Below are 15,687 nucleotides of genomic sequence, written 5' to 3'. Positions count from 1 at the left end.
CTTCTTTACTAAAATTGCATATTTGTTCCAAATATAGCTAGCCACTTCTCTTTCATTTTTTTATCCCTTAACATTTTTTCATATGATCCATTGCCTTTACTCAATTATCTTAACTGTAAACTTAAACACTTTAAGTTGTATTAAATTTGCATAATCACATATAGTAGCCTCTTTGGGAGAGGTATATATTGAGAATTTCAGTAACCAAACAGTTAATGCTTATAGGAGCTTTAGTATAAAATATATATATATATATATATATATATATATATATACATTTAATTAAATATTGCTTTAAAAAACAATACAAAAAGAGCTCTGCTGAAAAATCAAGTTTACCTCAGTAACAGTCAATATTGACTTATTTTAAAAACAGAATGATTTGCATATGCATTCATTAAAAATTAAAAACATCTCATTTATTTTTATAATAACCATTGTGAAAATTTGGGGTTAATTATTTTAACTTTTTAAAGAGTATTTTCTCAACCTAATAACTCTCTGGGCTAGCCAAATTCATCATTTAAAAAACCCCCTACACTTGAAGACAGCCTGGTCAGTGCAGATATTTAAATCAACATAATCAAAATGAATCTGTGTCCACCCAGTGCCCTTTCTTTTCATGGGTACTACTTACTGGTTTACCTGAGTTTTTGCTTGTTTGTTTGTTTTTTAGAACTCTAATTTGATGGAATAGGCAAAAATACAATAATCTCATAGCAACAGGGGCCTTCTAGTGATGTAAATATTATTCCTAGAAAAGTTTTAACTTGGTTCAGCATTGGCTTAGGCATTGTAGACAATCTTTTCTACCTCACTTTTTCCTCTATGAAGGTTCAGGTGAATCTTCTGTCTACCGTGAAAGAACAAAAGTTTGCTCTGGTGTGCAGATTTCCCCACCCCACACTGTCATAGCCTGCTGTGTGCACCTCACCTGCCGCGCCTTGCCATGGCTGCTTGTCCCCAGGGCTGAGTATGTGTGGGTGTGTGCATGACATGAAAGCATTTTGGGTAGAAGTTGCTCTTCCCATGTATGGTATTATTACATTAGTTCCAGAGGGTTATTAAAATACACCAAAATATTTCTGAACACATGGGATTTGTTAAGAGATATGGATGATATGTGATTGCTTTAATGCATTTCATTTAGTTTCTCTTCTGAGTTGCAATATAATGTAATGATGCAATGGTTTGCTGACAGAAAACATTTATATGGTATTCTAGTACCCCCATCTTCCTACTAATTGTATATTCATTGTTATGTATATATGCAGATGAAATAAGCATGGCCTGTTTTGAAAATAACTATCAGGTTTATATTTTGCTAGGCATCATAGATCTTTTTAAAATAAAGATATTACTGACTGTCTTTTGACTATGTACAAGAACATTATTATTTTATTTACTTATGTATTTACTTCAAAAATAACTCAAGGTAACTTCTAAGAATTACAAATAATTGATTTTCTGTTTTGTGCATTTTGTTGGTTTTGCAGTCTTAGAACAAATACAAATGTACATGTACATTATTTTGGTGGAAGGGATGAGGCCCCACAGTTGAAAACAGTGTGGCCCCCATGCATGCTAAATTATTTAATAAAGTTTTCATTCCAGGGCAGTTTATGCTGATTCTAGAGTATAGGATGTTCTTTCAGTAGAGAAATATTTCCTGCAAATTTCTTTGGCACATACCTGAAGACAAGTAGTTTCCAAATAATTTCAAACAAATTCTATTTATTTCAGTGATTCTGATATACAAGGGTTAGAAATATCATCCTCTTAAGTAAAACAAAAAATGTAAGAATTTAATTACTTTCTGCAAATTATTTAGAGTTTAGGTTCAACACAGCTATTTTTTAAAGCTATAGTACCTCTGAATACCTGCTTAAAAAATTCAATAAAGTAATAGAATCTTAGCTAATCTAGTTTTATATGCATTGTAGGGACTTCCATCTCAAAATTAACTAAAATAGATTTATAGTACTGCTTTTTACTTATGTTGTCTATTATATTATGTCACTCCATGAATGTGAGTTAGCATTGAAGTAAACTAGCACATTATGCTAGATATATAGATAATTTAAAGTTATTTCATTGATTTCTCATAATCCCCTAAAATACATGCATTGAATTTTCATAATATTTCATCTAAAACCTTCATTTTTAAGCTTACATTTTCCAGTCAGTAATCTCCGAGCCATTTCCGAATCCAAATTTAATATGTTAAGCATAAACTTGGCTAATTCATAACTAATTCAATATGTCATTGATAATAAAGGCAAGGTTTTCCTAGGAGCTAGATTTTAAAGAATTTAATATTAACAATTGACTTGAGACTGTAAGGTATTTTAAACCTTATCTATAATTGTATTCTTTTAACCTTTCCATTTTTAAATAATATAGAAATGTACATAGATGTATTAAACTGAATATTTTATTTTAGGCTAATGCTGAGCTTAGAAAAACAGTTTTAAATCACTCACGTTACCTTAGAATTTTTTAAGTGATGGTAATTTTTCCCAACAAAAGTAAGGCATAATGTTAATAATTTTTTAAAAATACATATACGTTAGGATAATGTAACTGGGAATTCCTAACAATGAACATTTTTTCCATCTGTCACTTTCCTATTCGGCAGTTGAAAGTTACAGAAAATTAGTTAAACAAAATGTCCTTTGGGATAACTTAGCGTCTTGACTTTACTAAAAAAGCACCCCAAAAACACCCACTAAGGAAGACACACCATGATCAAAATAACAGTCGGTGCCGCTGTAGCCCACAGCCCTTCATGGGGTCATTCCCAATACTCTTCGGTGCCTAGCGTTTTATCATTCGCTGACCATTCCCATGCCTTCGCCACTCCCACGCTCACATAAGGTAATTTTTGGTTCACTTTTGAGGACTAGGAAGAGGACAGGAAATTCTTACCTCGTATCTATGTTGTGTTTGATGATAGAGGTGAAGGAAGCAATTCGACTGAATGACTACACCTGCACTTGGATTTTCAGTCCATCTCCAATATCTCTAGCTGCCGCGCGCATGTCACGTGAAATCAGTCTTTGGCGTAATTCTCTAAATGAGATGAAAGCACTTAGAATGTTTCACAACATGGTACCGATGCTTAATAACTAACATTTCCCTCATTCCCAAATTCAGTGAAAACAGGTACTTCTATAGAAAGAATTGTGTGGAAAGAAATCAGTGAATTTATGTTCTTCATGGCCTCCCCTAAAAGCATATTCGGAGGATTTACTTATCTGTAAATTAAGCATTTCTTGAATTTTACCTTTTAAATCAGCCACCTTCTTGAGCTCATGTTTCGTTTAGTCTAATACTTAATTTTTATTAATGCCTATATTTTGAGTTGCAAAGTGCCTTACTCTTAGGAACATTAAATATTGGCTAACACATAGTCTCCAAAGTTCTAGATGTCTGTCTAAGCACCTTACTCTTGGGGCCTTCAGTTCTTTAGAAACTCAATCTGAAAGTATCTTTGGAAAACTGAATTTTGCTCTGAAAGAAATATTTGAGCGCTAGTTGGAATACAGAATATCACTGCCTATCAAAATGTACATAACAGAGTGATTTTATCACTGAGTTTACAAAGCAATTAGTCACAAAATAACTCAATACACTTTTAATATAGTAATGTAACATTAATGATGAGCTATTAGGAAAGCTTTGACCATGCTTAAAATTAATACTTTAAGTGGAATATTTCCAAAAGAACCCAATAGGCCAGTTTTTTATTTTTAAGTCACATGACCTTTTTGAGGTTTAGTGGTGCTTTCCCTCAGGTTCTGATTGCCTGGGGTATACACCGCTGTCTGGTGCAACTGCAGAGATCCCATTTCGAAAGCTGTATCATGACTCCACCCGCCTCATTGAATGGGCAAACCTAAAGTAGTTGCTCTGTTTCATGGAACACATTGACAATGCTAAAGACTGCTTCACTGCAGAAATTAGATTTGCAAAGAATCCTAACAGTTACATAGCCAACACCATCTATTTGGGACAATAATAGAGCAAGGGCTACAGGGGCCAAGTGCTGTGAAAAGTTTCATGCTGTCGGCTGATTTTTAAGTGAAACATGAGTGCAAGGCCATTGCAAGAGTATGCAACTGGGTAGACCTGTTTTCCATAGCATATTAGTGCTAGTTTGGTTTCTGCAGATTTACCTAATAGTAACATGATTCAAATTCGTATTTGTATTTTATTTTATATTGTGCATTATGTAATCTCCATAGTAATACAATTATAATGAACAAAATAATAATGATACAATAGCAGCAATTTGGGTAACTTTCAGGTTTCTTACATATTTTCACTCACTCTAAAAGAAAAAAACAGCTAGATAGTGCTATATTCTTCTTTTTTGAAACTAGAAACCAAGAATCTGAGAGCTAAGTCATTTAAAACTATCCAGACTCCTGCCAATAAATGATGAAGCCAGGGAATTGCTTAACTATATAGTAAAACATTTTCATTTTTGAATATCAGTCTTGACCCAGATTTTAAATTTGGATCTTTGAATGTATTTATGACTATAAAAATATTTGAAAACTAATTGCTATAGCACACATTTTTATAATGCAGACACCTAGTTTATTACTATTTTTTCTAGAACATAAATACTGCTCAACACCTTGTTTTCTATTATGCTTGCCAGGAAATTAATATTTGAACAAGACATTTTAATGAAGAAAGTGTTTTTATTGAAATTACGGTTTTCTGTTTCAATTCCAAAATTAATAGGAAAGCCATTGGTGATGAATCTAAATGAAATCATATTCCAGATGCTTTTGAAGACAATAATACATTAAATCATATCATGTCACATAACTATTCAAAGTCTATTTTCTAACATATGCCTGTGTCATAGTTAATTTGAAAATTGATAGAGATACAGGTTTTGTAGTCTTACAGACAGCCTTACCTAGAAACATCTTTACTGAAGAACAAAAATTATTTAAACATAAAATACAAAATTAATATTAATGTAAAAGTCATGCTTCCATAAACCACCACTTAAAATGTAAATTAAAAAATGCTAAAGGAATTCAAAGAATGTCACATCACTATGAATCCAAACCAACTAGGGCAGGTGAGTTGTGCCCCTGGGCAACTTTTGTTTCACCAGCTCAATTGAGCTTCATGAGCACCTACATACAGACCTGGTTGGAAATGCAGATAACAGGGACAGCCTATGCTAATGAGCAGGAATCTCTGCGGTGGAGATCTAGCACAATGGGTCTCAGCAAAGTTACCCAGTGACTGGTTCCAAGACACAGAGCTACTGAAGATCACGGTGCGAGCAACATTGGCTTGCCAGGACTACCTTTATCACATAGAATGGTAATTTTACAAATTGTTCCAACTTTTTATGATGGACCAATGCTAAGACAGTTAAATTTAATTGTCCAAATGTGTTATTTCCTATTAAAATCAATATCCAATATGAAGTTGCTTTGTATAGCACCATGGCTGTGATTACAGGCTTAAGGAGAAAATCATACTTGCAAGACAGACATAAGCTTTAATCTCATATGTCAGTGACTTCACTTTTCCAAAGGATAAAAGGCAAGAGAGACAGCAGATAACGTATCTTCATTTAATTGGGAGGCTTCGCAGCTACTCAAGCACACAAGACTTTCCATTCCCTCACCTGCACAGGACATAAATGGCTTCCTAGTTTAAAGAAATAAACGTGGAACAATAAGCAGCAATGAGCCTACAGCTGAAAAGTGCAAATGCAATCGTGGACTTAGAACCATTATGTCAGGTAACACCAGAGAAAGACCTGCGTGTGGGAAAGACAGAGTTGTGTCACAGTGCTGTTCCCTACCCTGCACACCTCCACCACCAGAAACCAGACACTTGTCTGGAGGCATTCCTACTTCAACTCGCTCATATCCACTCTCTCATGCACACTCATCAAGTGAACTAGCCAACTGTCACGTCCTTGCCATCCTGTCTTTAGTAATGTTTTGATTGCTCATTCCAATGTCTATTTAAACCACTGCTCTGTGGGTGGACGGAATATGTATGCTATGCTCTTCCTGTGTTGTGCTCTTGTTTTTTTTTTAAATACTGGCCATGTTTAAATGTATTTCTTTGTCCAATGAGACCTATTCCAGGGGCCCAAATGGATATAAAATACCTTGTTCCAAGCCATTAATAGTATTTTCAGCTGTGGTTTTTGTGGCAGTGTTAACAAAACCCAAGATGGACTATCTGCCTGTTTCTGCCAAAATCCATTAAATCTTCGGGGAGCCATGGGCAAAGACCCTAAGTATCCCATCTGTCAGCTCTGTGTTAATGCTTATCATTGGGAGCTTTTACCCAAAGCAATTTCCAAGCAATTTTTTCTTTTGTTAATATTCAAGACAAGCTCTCACCACATCAATGGCTTCATTGGCAATAGGGGAATACGTCACAGTTCTGTCCATTGCTGCGTGGCCTTGACACCACCATGGCTACATTTATGGCCAGTTCAAGACGTCTGCCTTGTCATTCCCATCTCCTTCTAAGCTAGCGCCTTGGTGAGCAGTGAATGACCTAATTTAATTCTACCTTGAAATTTATATGAGGAATTGTATCTCCCACCTTAGGAGTCTTTGAATATCCAGATATTGTTCTGAGATCTAGAACCAATTCTTTTGATATGGCTACATGTACTGTTCTCAAGTCAGCCCATTGTACAGACTTACCTTGCTCTCTTCAACTACAGTTATCATTCCACGGCAGGTATGATTTCAGTCCTGACCTCATGGCAGTTTCTTGGTGAACCAGGTAGCCTGTTTTGCCTCAGTGCAATGAGAATCATGATGTTTAGGCCACTTTGGTAGCTCAATCAGAGATTCTGTCACTGGTTCATTGTCAGGCCACTTTTTCATGAATATAATGTACTTTGCCTGAGATACTCCCTTAATTTGTTTCTGAATATACCATTTCCATTTCATCAAGGCTCTTACATTGCAATGCCTTCTTGACTTCACCTACAACATAGTAGATACCTTAGGCTTAAATACAGTCTGACGTCTTTCAGATTCCTTCAGTTTGGGGAACGGTTTCTAACCGAGCCAAAGAGAGTGCCAGGAGCCATCATTCAAGTAGAGTGTCCTTGCCGCCAGCATCAGAGACTTTTCTAGTCTAGAATCCTGGCAGCCACCGTAGGGAGCCTCTATTGAGCTTTCTCCAGAAACTCCAGTCTGCATGTATTTCAGTAGCAGATCAGTGTGGCCAACAGAAAAACAGCAGATCAGTGTGGCCTATTTTTCAGATTTCACGTAGTGCTGTAAGCTGCTTTTCTCACAGTGGGATCCAGAAGAAACAGAATGTGCCCTTGTTTGCGAATTGTCTCTACTAGTTTGCCCAGGTTGTTCCCAGAAGCTGGACTTAGGGGACGGGCTCCTGAACTTTTTTGGGATCAGTTCGCCACCTTTACCCAGTCACATGTGCCACTGCAGTTTCCAAACCCTTTCTTGACTTTCTCCTTGGATTGGAAAACTGCCATTTATCATTAACCAACTAACTTTTGACAGTGAGCTGGACCAAACTTTTCCAAGCATGTTGTGCCAACATGCTGGAGAATTCGGGTTTCCTTAATGGATAACAGTGAGGTTTTAGCTGGGTTTACCCCACAGGAAGCACACTGTTTGACTTCTTTTAGATTGGGGTGAAGAGGAAAGCTTTAGTCAGGTCTGTCAACGCATACCAGCCTCCTCTGTTCTTCTGAAACTCCCGAATGGTTTTTACCACGTCCATCATGGTGGAGGCTGTAGGGTCTACTTCTTTAGTGAACCCAAGTAGGTAGCCTTCAGGGTCTACTTAGTTTTACATAGACCAGAAGGTGAAGTCTTAGAATGTTCTAGAATGTTCCAGAGAAAAGTAACGAAGGATTAGCTCTTCCCTATTGCCACCATTCCCTTAATTAAAGCTGAGAGCCTCCCTTAATTGCCTGAAATCCTATACTGTTTAATACTTACTACAGAAGAAGGTTTAGACAAGGGCTCTCATTTTAATACATCCTGTTACATCTGGGCTAAGGAACAACTGCCCAAGATTTAGGGTTTTTTTAATTTAGATTTTATTTATTATTTTTAGAGAGAGGGGAAGGGACAGAGAAAGAGAGGGAGAGAAACATCAATGTGTGGTTGGCTCTCATGTGGCCACCACTGCAGACCAGGCCTGCAACCCAGGCATGTGCCCTGACTGGGAATTGAACCAGTGACTCTTTGGTTCACAGCCTATACTCAATCCACTGAGCTACACCAGCCACAGCCCAAGATTAGGTTTAAGCCAGACATGACAAGATCATTGCTTCACATACCATGTCCTTTTAAATTATACATTTAGCCAAAGGCAATGCCACCTTTATTTTCCTCTCTAAAGTTTTCACTATGACCATGGTACCTACTGCCACAGCATCACTATGCTTTCTTCTCCGCTCCACCAGCTTCTCTTTGCCCCTAATATTAGGTTCTTGTGCCCCAGCAGCATTTCTATACATTGTGCACTGACATCCAGTAATCCCCAAAAGCGGTGTTCACTATGCCCAGACATTTAACTTTAACTGAAGCATAGTCCTGGAGCCCCATTCAGAACTGGGCAAGAAGATCCTGCCTTCAAGTCAATGTTCTTTGTTTCAGCTGCCTTAACAGATGGAGTAAATTCAGCAACCATATAAGTGCCTTTGTTCCCATTCCCCACTGGCATCACTGGATTTAACTTCTGAGATGAAAGCAGTAGATTTAACAGGGGTCCTTAAGGGAAGCAGCTGCCGGAACTGGAACAAATTTCCTTCCGCCCAGCGGGCAATATAATGTGCCAGGAAATCTTTCTTAGGAATCCTGTCAAATTTCTTCTGTGTCTTAAAAGCCACCTAAAGAAAGCTGATAGATTCACCTCTGGCTATGACCTTTCTTCTGAATAGCCCAGGTATTTTTTTCTTCCATGACTTCAACCCAGCATGGCAGCTGCAAATGCAGATGTACCCATGAATTATATACACTCTCCTGCCTTCCCAGAAGGAGAGCCTCATGGGAAGCTGGTGCCCGAGGGACTCTCCTAATTATAGTGTCTACCAGAGTTTAGGTCAGAGGATACGGTTTGGTCACGCTCATTTTATTTTTATCAGATGGTCAACCAGGTTTGCTATTCCCCTAAAGGACTGTTCCATTTCATAACAGTGAGAGAACCAGGCAGCTACCTTCCCCAGTACAGATCCATGCCACCCAGGGCTTCACCTGCTCCAGAAGGGTCATTGATTATATGCCTGTCAATAATTCTCGAATAGCAACACTGCAGCAAATTAAGAGTCAGTGTTCATACCAAACATTGTTTTTCATGCTGCAGCATGCAAAAAAAAAATGATCACCTCCTAGTTCAGTTAATCTAAGGATACTGGAAAGCATGGAGACTGAGCTTCTTTAGATTGAAATTGTTCTTTTCGATGTGGTAGCTACAAGCCCATGTGGCTGTAAAGCACTAGAAATATGGAGTCTGAGTTGAGGCATGTTGAAATATACACTGACATCAAGGACTTAGTATGAAATAAAGAATGTAAAAATATCTCTTTAATTATTACTTTCAGTAAATGTTTAAATAAATTTAGGACATATCGAATTAAAGAAAATGCATCACTAAAAGTAATTGTTCCTATTTCTTTTGACTTACTAAACTGTAGCTAATATAAATTTAAATTTAAAACTTCACAGATGGCTTTTAATTGTGGCTTAAATTGTATTGGACAGGGCTGCTCAGTAGTTACTAGTTTCCAGTGCCATCTGCCTCGGGTTGGGAGAAGTGACACCAAGGTTAAGAGCAATGTCCTTTGAAGTCCCAATTGCACTTTTGTGTTCTTCTTGAGCACAGGCCATGAAGCTGCTTGCTTTCCTTGCTCTTGTTTCTCTTTCCCCCAAGGTGGCTTCAGTTTCTCAGATAATCAAGGAATGGAAAACGTGGAATCAACTGTATCTTGAGCCACTCTCCCCTCAGTTTTATCACCCTGGTTCCTTTCAGTTTGTTTTACCGATCACCCATCTGTCGACTTAACAAGAGATAGGACTGTCACCCACATGCTAGTAGTAGGATGGACCCCTAGTCATTTCCCATAGAGCTTTTGCTGCGTCGAGCCCAGGGTCGATCAGCGTCACGTTCTTGTTGGAATTCCTTCCCACCTTTTGGAGTCTGAAACAATCTGAGAGCCAGGTCAGCTTCTGTCACCACTGCTCAAGTCTGGGGTTCAAACTGTCAAGCAGATCCATCAGGCAGAATGGGCTTTAACCTACTGTAATACTTATTCAGACCTACAGGAGCCTGTGAAGCAGGCTTCACATCAGCTGCAGCATCTTCATCAAATGGGCAGGCCCAGCAGTTACTCAGGAGCACAGCCTCTTTTGCCCTTCATCCACATGGATGTGCAGCTACAGCTGCCACCAACAGCAGTCAAGGCATCTGTAAGTGGTCACCTTGACACAGAGAAGCCACAGCCTGTCTTTCCAACCAAACTTGTGTACCATCTGGTCACATAGGCCAGAGACCTGCAGACTGCTGCATGGCTTCCCCAGCATGGGTACCTCCTTCACTGTGAATGAAGCCAACTCTGCTTTCTCCATTTAGCTTAACCCCATTGTTTTCAAGGAAGTGATGCTGGAACAATCAGAAGTCAATGTCAGCAGTCCTGAAACAGCCCCAGCCTGTTGTTCACCCATTACTCACAGTCAGTGATGTGGAAAGATACAGTTGAGAAAAATCCAGTTGTCCACTAAATACAGTAAATTTTAGGGGAACATTTCTGTTTTGAGGTATAGGGCTCTCTAAAGGTTTGAAAATAAATTCTTCAGAACAATTGGTTAGAAAGACAGTCTGTGGAGGAGGGTGGTTAAAAGTGATGAACTTGTAAGATAAATAAGTACTAGGCATGTAACGTAGATCACGATGACTGTAGCCAACACTGCTGTATGGTGTCTAGGAGAGGAGGTAAGAGAGTCAGTCGACCCTAAGAGTTTTCATCACAAGGAGAATTTTTTTCTTTTTATTTTATCTATATGAGAGCATGGATATTAAGTAAACCAACTGTAATCATTTCACAATATATGTAAATCAAACTATCAGGTTGGACACTTTAAACTTACACAGTGAGGTCTATCAATTATTTTTCAGTACAACTGGGGAGAAAAGGTAGTCAATAGACACTGCTTTACTAAACACAATAACCAGAAGCCTAAAATCTTAGCATTTTTGTAACCAGTCTCTCAGTTGGTTTAACTAATATGTCAACACCTCATTGTAAATGCTCTTTGAGAAATTGTTTTTTGTCCTGTATTTTGAGATGGATTTTTTAAAGACATGGTTGTTGTAGTTTTAAAGGCGATTTTAAACTTAAGCATCCAGCTGGTTTGCACACAAAATTGTACATATTAAGTGACCTAAGTCTTCCTTCTGGAATGCAAAACCAGCATAATTTATGAAAGTATAAGGATACTATTTCAGTACTAAGGACAGTTTAATTCTTAATATATCTACTTTTTGAAAGATACAGAAAATTCAAAGCAAACAATAATTTTTCCTTAAAATTTTCACAGAAGCTAAAAAAACTGCCAGCATAAATGAAGATTCTTATTGAAGACCACTGGAAGATTGATGTCCAATTTTTTGCAACATTACAACAGTAGTTACATGTGATTTGGATCATCAGCTCTTATGTTGTGTGTGTTTCCTCCAAATTCAATTACACATCTTACAGTTGAGATGTTTTCCAATAATTATGTTTTTTAATATACTTATTGATTGTGCTATTACAGCTATCTCATTTCCTCCCCTTAACTCCCCTCCCACCCACATTCCCCCCTTTAGTTCAAGTCCATGGTTTATACATATAAGTTCTTTGGCTTCTACATTTCCTATACTATTCTTACCCTCCCCATTTCTATTTTCTACCTATCATCTATGTTACTTATTCTTTGTAACTTTTCCCCCCTCTACCCCTCTGACTGCCCTGTTGATAACCCTCCATGTGATCTCCATTCTGTGGTTCTGTTCCTGTTCTAGCTGTTTGCTTAATTTGCTTTCGTTTTTTGTTTTAGGTATGGTTGTTAATGATTGTGAGTTTGCTGTCATTTTATGGTTCATATTTTTTAATCTTCTTTGTCTCAGATAAATCTCTTTAACATTTTATGTAATAGGAGCTTGGTGATGATGAACTCCTTGAACTTGACCTTATCTGAGAAGCACTTTATCTGCCCTTCCATTCTAAATGAAAGCTTTGCTGGATAGAGCAATCTTGGATGTAGGTCTTTGGATTTCATGACTTGGAATACCTCTTTCCAGCCCCTTCTTGCCTGTAAGGTCTCTTTTGAGAAATCAGCTGACAGTGTGATGGGAACTCCTTTGTAGGTAAACTGTCCCTGTTTCTCTTGCTGATTCTTGGATCCTCTCCTTAATTTTAATCTTGGGTAATGTGATTATGGTGTGCCTCAGTGTGTTCCTCCTTGGGTCCAAGTTCTTTGGGACTCTCTGAGCTTCCTGGGCTTCCTGGAAGTCTATTTTCTTTGCCAGATTGGGGAAGTTCTCCTTTATTATTTGTTCAAATAACTTTTCCACTTGTTGCTCTTCCTCTTCTCCTTCTGGCACTCCTATAATTTGGATGTGGGAACATTTAAAGATGTCCTGGAGGTTCCTGAGCCTCTTCTCATTTTTTGAATTCTTGTTTCTTCATTCTTTTCTGGTTGGATGTTTCTTTCTTCCTTCTGGTCCACACCTTTGATTTAAGACCCAGTTTCTATTACTATTGTTTCCCATTACTATTGGTCCCCTGTACATTTTTTTATCTCACTTAGCATAGCCTTCATTTTTCATGTAATTTACGACCAAATTCAACCAATTCTGTGAGCATCCTGATCACCAGTGTTTTGAACTGTGCATCTGATACGTTGGCTATCTCTTCATTGCTTAGTTGTATTTTTTCTGGAGCTTTGATCTGGTGTTTCGTTTGGGCCATTTTTTTTGTCTTGACATTTCTGTTACGTAGTGAGGGGAGGAGCCTTAGGTGTTCACCAGGGTGGGGTAACTCACATCACTGTGTTGTGACACTGTATGTGGAGAGGAGGTTGGAGAGGGAACAAAGATGCTTGCTCCGCTCTCTGCTGGATTTTAGTCACTTCCACCACTACCCACAAGCAAAGTGGGCCCTTTTGGTGCTGTTTCCCAGTGGGTGGGTTTGTGTGAGAGACCCAGTGGGTCTAGGACCCTGTGGGTCTCTCCAACAAACTCTCCTGTGAGTCTGGGAGTTTCTCCTGCTGCCGCCTCAACTCCCATGGGTGTTTTCAATCAGGCTTTATTTCCCTGTTCTGGGGCCCTGGGTTGCACAATCCATCCTGCTCCCCAGTCGTTGTTCTGGGTTTCTCTGCCTGAATGTGGGACCGCCCAGTCCGTAATCCACTGCCTTGCTGGGTCCATCTGCTGCAGCCTTGCCTGCTTGGCCCTCCAGCCACCACCTTGCCAAGAGTCCTCTCTGCCTAGCTGCCTGTCTCCACCCCCCCATTGGTCTGGGTGAATATTTCTTAAACTCCTTGGTTGTCAGACTTCCATACAGTTCAATTTTCTGTCAGTTATGTTTTTTAAAAATTGTTGTTGTCCTTCTTTTGGTTGTTCGAGGAGGTGTGTCTATCTATGCCTTCATCTTGGCCAGAAGTCCAATAATTATATGTTTTTGTTTCAGATGGAATTGCCTTACTTCATAATTCCCCAGAAACCTATTTTATATGTTATTACATTAATTTTGATCACCTCATATTAGAATCCATTTAAAATTTTATTTTTTACTTTTATTCTTTGTAATATACGGTTCATTGACCTTCTACTTTGACAAACCCAGAATAATTTTCCAAGAGTTTGAGTACTTAGTCATTTTTATTTCTTACATTACCATAAAAATTTATTTCCATAAGAAGTGGGCTATATCATATTTGTAAAATGTCATCTTCTAAACTTTCAGTTTTAGTAGCAAAAAATCTATTAATTAGCAGCCATCTACTGTTACATTCTAAATAAATTTGTTAAATTATATTATTCACAATTGAATTTTATTATAAATAAGTGCCATATTTTTTATCTTGAACACTTTTTATTTATCATAATTTTATTAACAATTCCCTTAAATTTGGTTTTCTTTTTATGTACATACACAGAGAATTCTCTTTAATTTGCAACATTTAAGAGAAAATTAACAATACTTTTTAGAACATAATAATTTATGATTTTTTAAACATGAAATAAACTTTTGTTAAATTTCATTCTTAATTTCAGCTAAACCAATACACTTAAAAAGTAATCGTTTATTAAACCAGAATAGGTGACTATCTTATAGTTTCCCAAATGGGTTAGTGTAAAACATAGAAGTAGCATTAAGTGAGGATAACAAAAATCAAGTAGTGTTATTGATCTAGACTGTATTTTCCAACAAAGCAGCATAAAACTATAGGAATTAAAAAATTTGCTTCCATGAAAAATAAATCTTCAGCCAATAATCCTGGTATTTTCCCCTTGACAGCATGTATTTACTCATTTAGACTTATGATGTAAAAGATTTTAGTCCATGAATATATATAACATAATATCTCAATAGATGTCTTTCTTGTTCAATTTATTTACATATTCTAATATGTAGACAATACCAGAATGGTTAGATTTTCTATTAAAACATATTATTTGAGAGTTTCATATTTCTCAATAGACATATCTATGTGATGCTCATTCAATCAATAAAACTTGAATAGGGAAGAAAAGCAACTCATCTTTATAAGTGTAAGTTATCTTTTCATTATGATAATGTTGACATTTGCCATGGTAAAGCTTAAGTTACAGCTCTGAAATATCTGTTATATATGCTCAATTTGATGATGAAGGTACTTTCATATGTTATTCTTATGACAGGATGATGAGGTAAGGGAAAGTCAGTTCAGCTTCACAGCCTATGGAATGGGACCATGTCTGCAAGCAAAAGACGGTGTGACCCACAGGGGCCCAAACCATCCTGTCCAGGTAATGCCAAAAAGCCCTGAGGAAATGAGGAAGATCTTCATTGACCGGGCCAAGAAGATTGACACCATCTCCCGAGCCTGCTTCCCATTAGCCTTTTTGATTTTTAATATTTTCTACTGGCTTATCTATAAAATTCTTAGGCATGAAGATATACATCAGCAATCAGATTAAGTTTTGGGGGTCAGGCAAGTGCAAATAGTCAATACAAAAAGAAGTGTCTTCAACATAGGTGTGTGTGTGGTGTACAAATGATGATCATTGTATTAAAATGGAACGGAGTGGTATTATTATGATTTGCTATGCAAAGTTGTGAGGCAGATTAAGATTCCTTTAATGGATACTGTATATATATATATATGTAAAAATGGACATTTCTGTTTCATATTAATGTATCTGCTCTTTCATAGTAGATCACATAAGTGGAAGTATTACTGCCAATGTGTTTGTATGTTATATAATAATACACGTGAAAACTACTTTGGATTCCTTTATTTTTAATCAATGATAATAAATCAGACAAAAATAATGCTTTTGCACAATAAACTTTATAAAAAGAAAACTGGGAAATGTTAAAAATAAAAATTATTAGCTTGAGGCTTTAAAATATTTTCTTATACTGTAGTTACAAATAAAAAAATAATC

The 15,687-nt window shown here is 37.2% G+C and overlaps 1 protein-coding gene across 2 annotated transcripts in view; it reads left to right on the top strand.

Annotated features, from left to right (window-relative positions):
* Nucleotides 1-15,216, top strand: part of GLRA3 (glycine receptor alpha 3) — a 137,817-nt gene extending 122,601 nt beyond the window's left edge. For both annotated transcript variants that reach the window (XM_037144049.2, XM_037144050.2), the window contains one exon: nucleotides 14,938-15,216. In XM_037144049.2, coding sequence (XP_036999944.2) covers nucleotides 14,938-15,216 — 279 coding nt within the window. The remainder of the gene's footprint in view (nucleotides 1-14,937) is intronic.
* Nucleotides 15,217-15,687: the final 471 nt, after the last annotated feature.

This window comes from Artibeus jamaicensis, unplaced genomic scaffold (genome assembly GCF_021234435.1).
Source record: "Artibeus jamaicensis isolate MK-2021 breed Jamaican fruit bat unplaced genomic scaffold, CSHL_Jam_final scaffold_537, whole genome shotgun sequence".
In the NCBI taxonomy this organism is placed as follows: domain Eukaryota; kingdom Metazoa; phylum Chordata; class Mammalia; order Chiroptera; family Phyllostomidae; genus Artibeus; species Artibeus jamaicensis.
The sequence above is the reverse complement of the archived record's forward strand: the minus strand, read 5'-3'. Positions and strand labels throughout refer to the sequence as shown.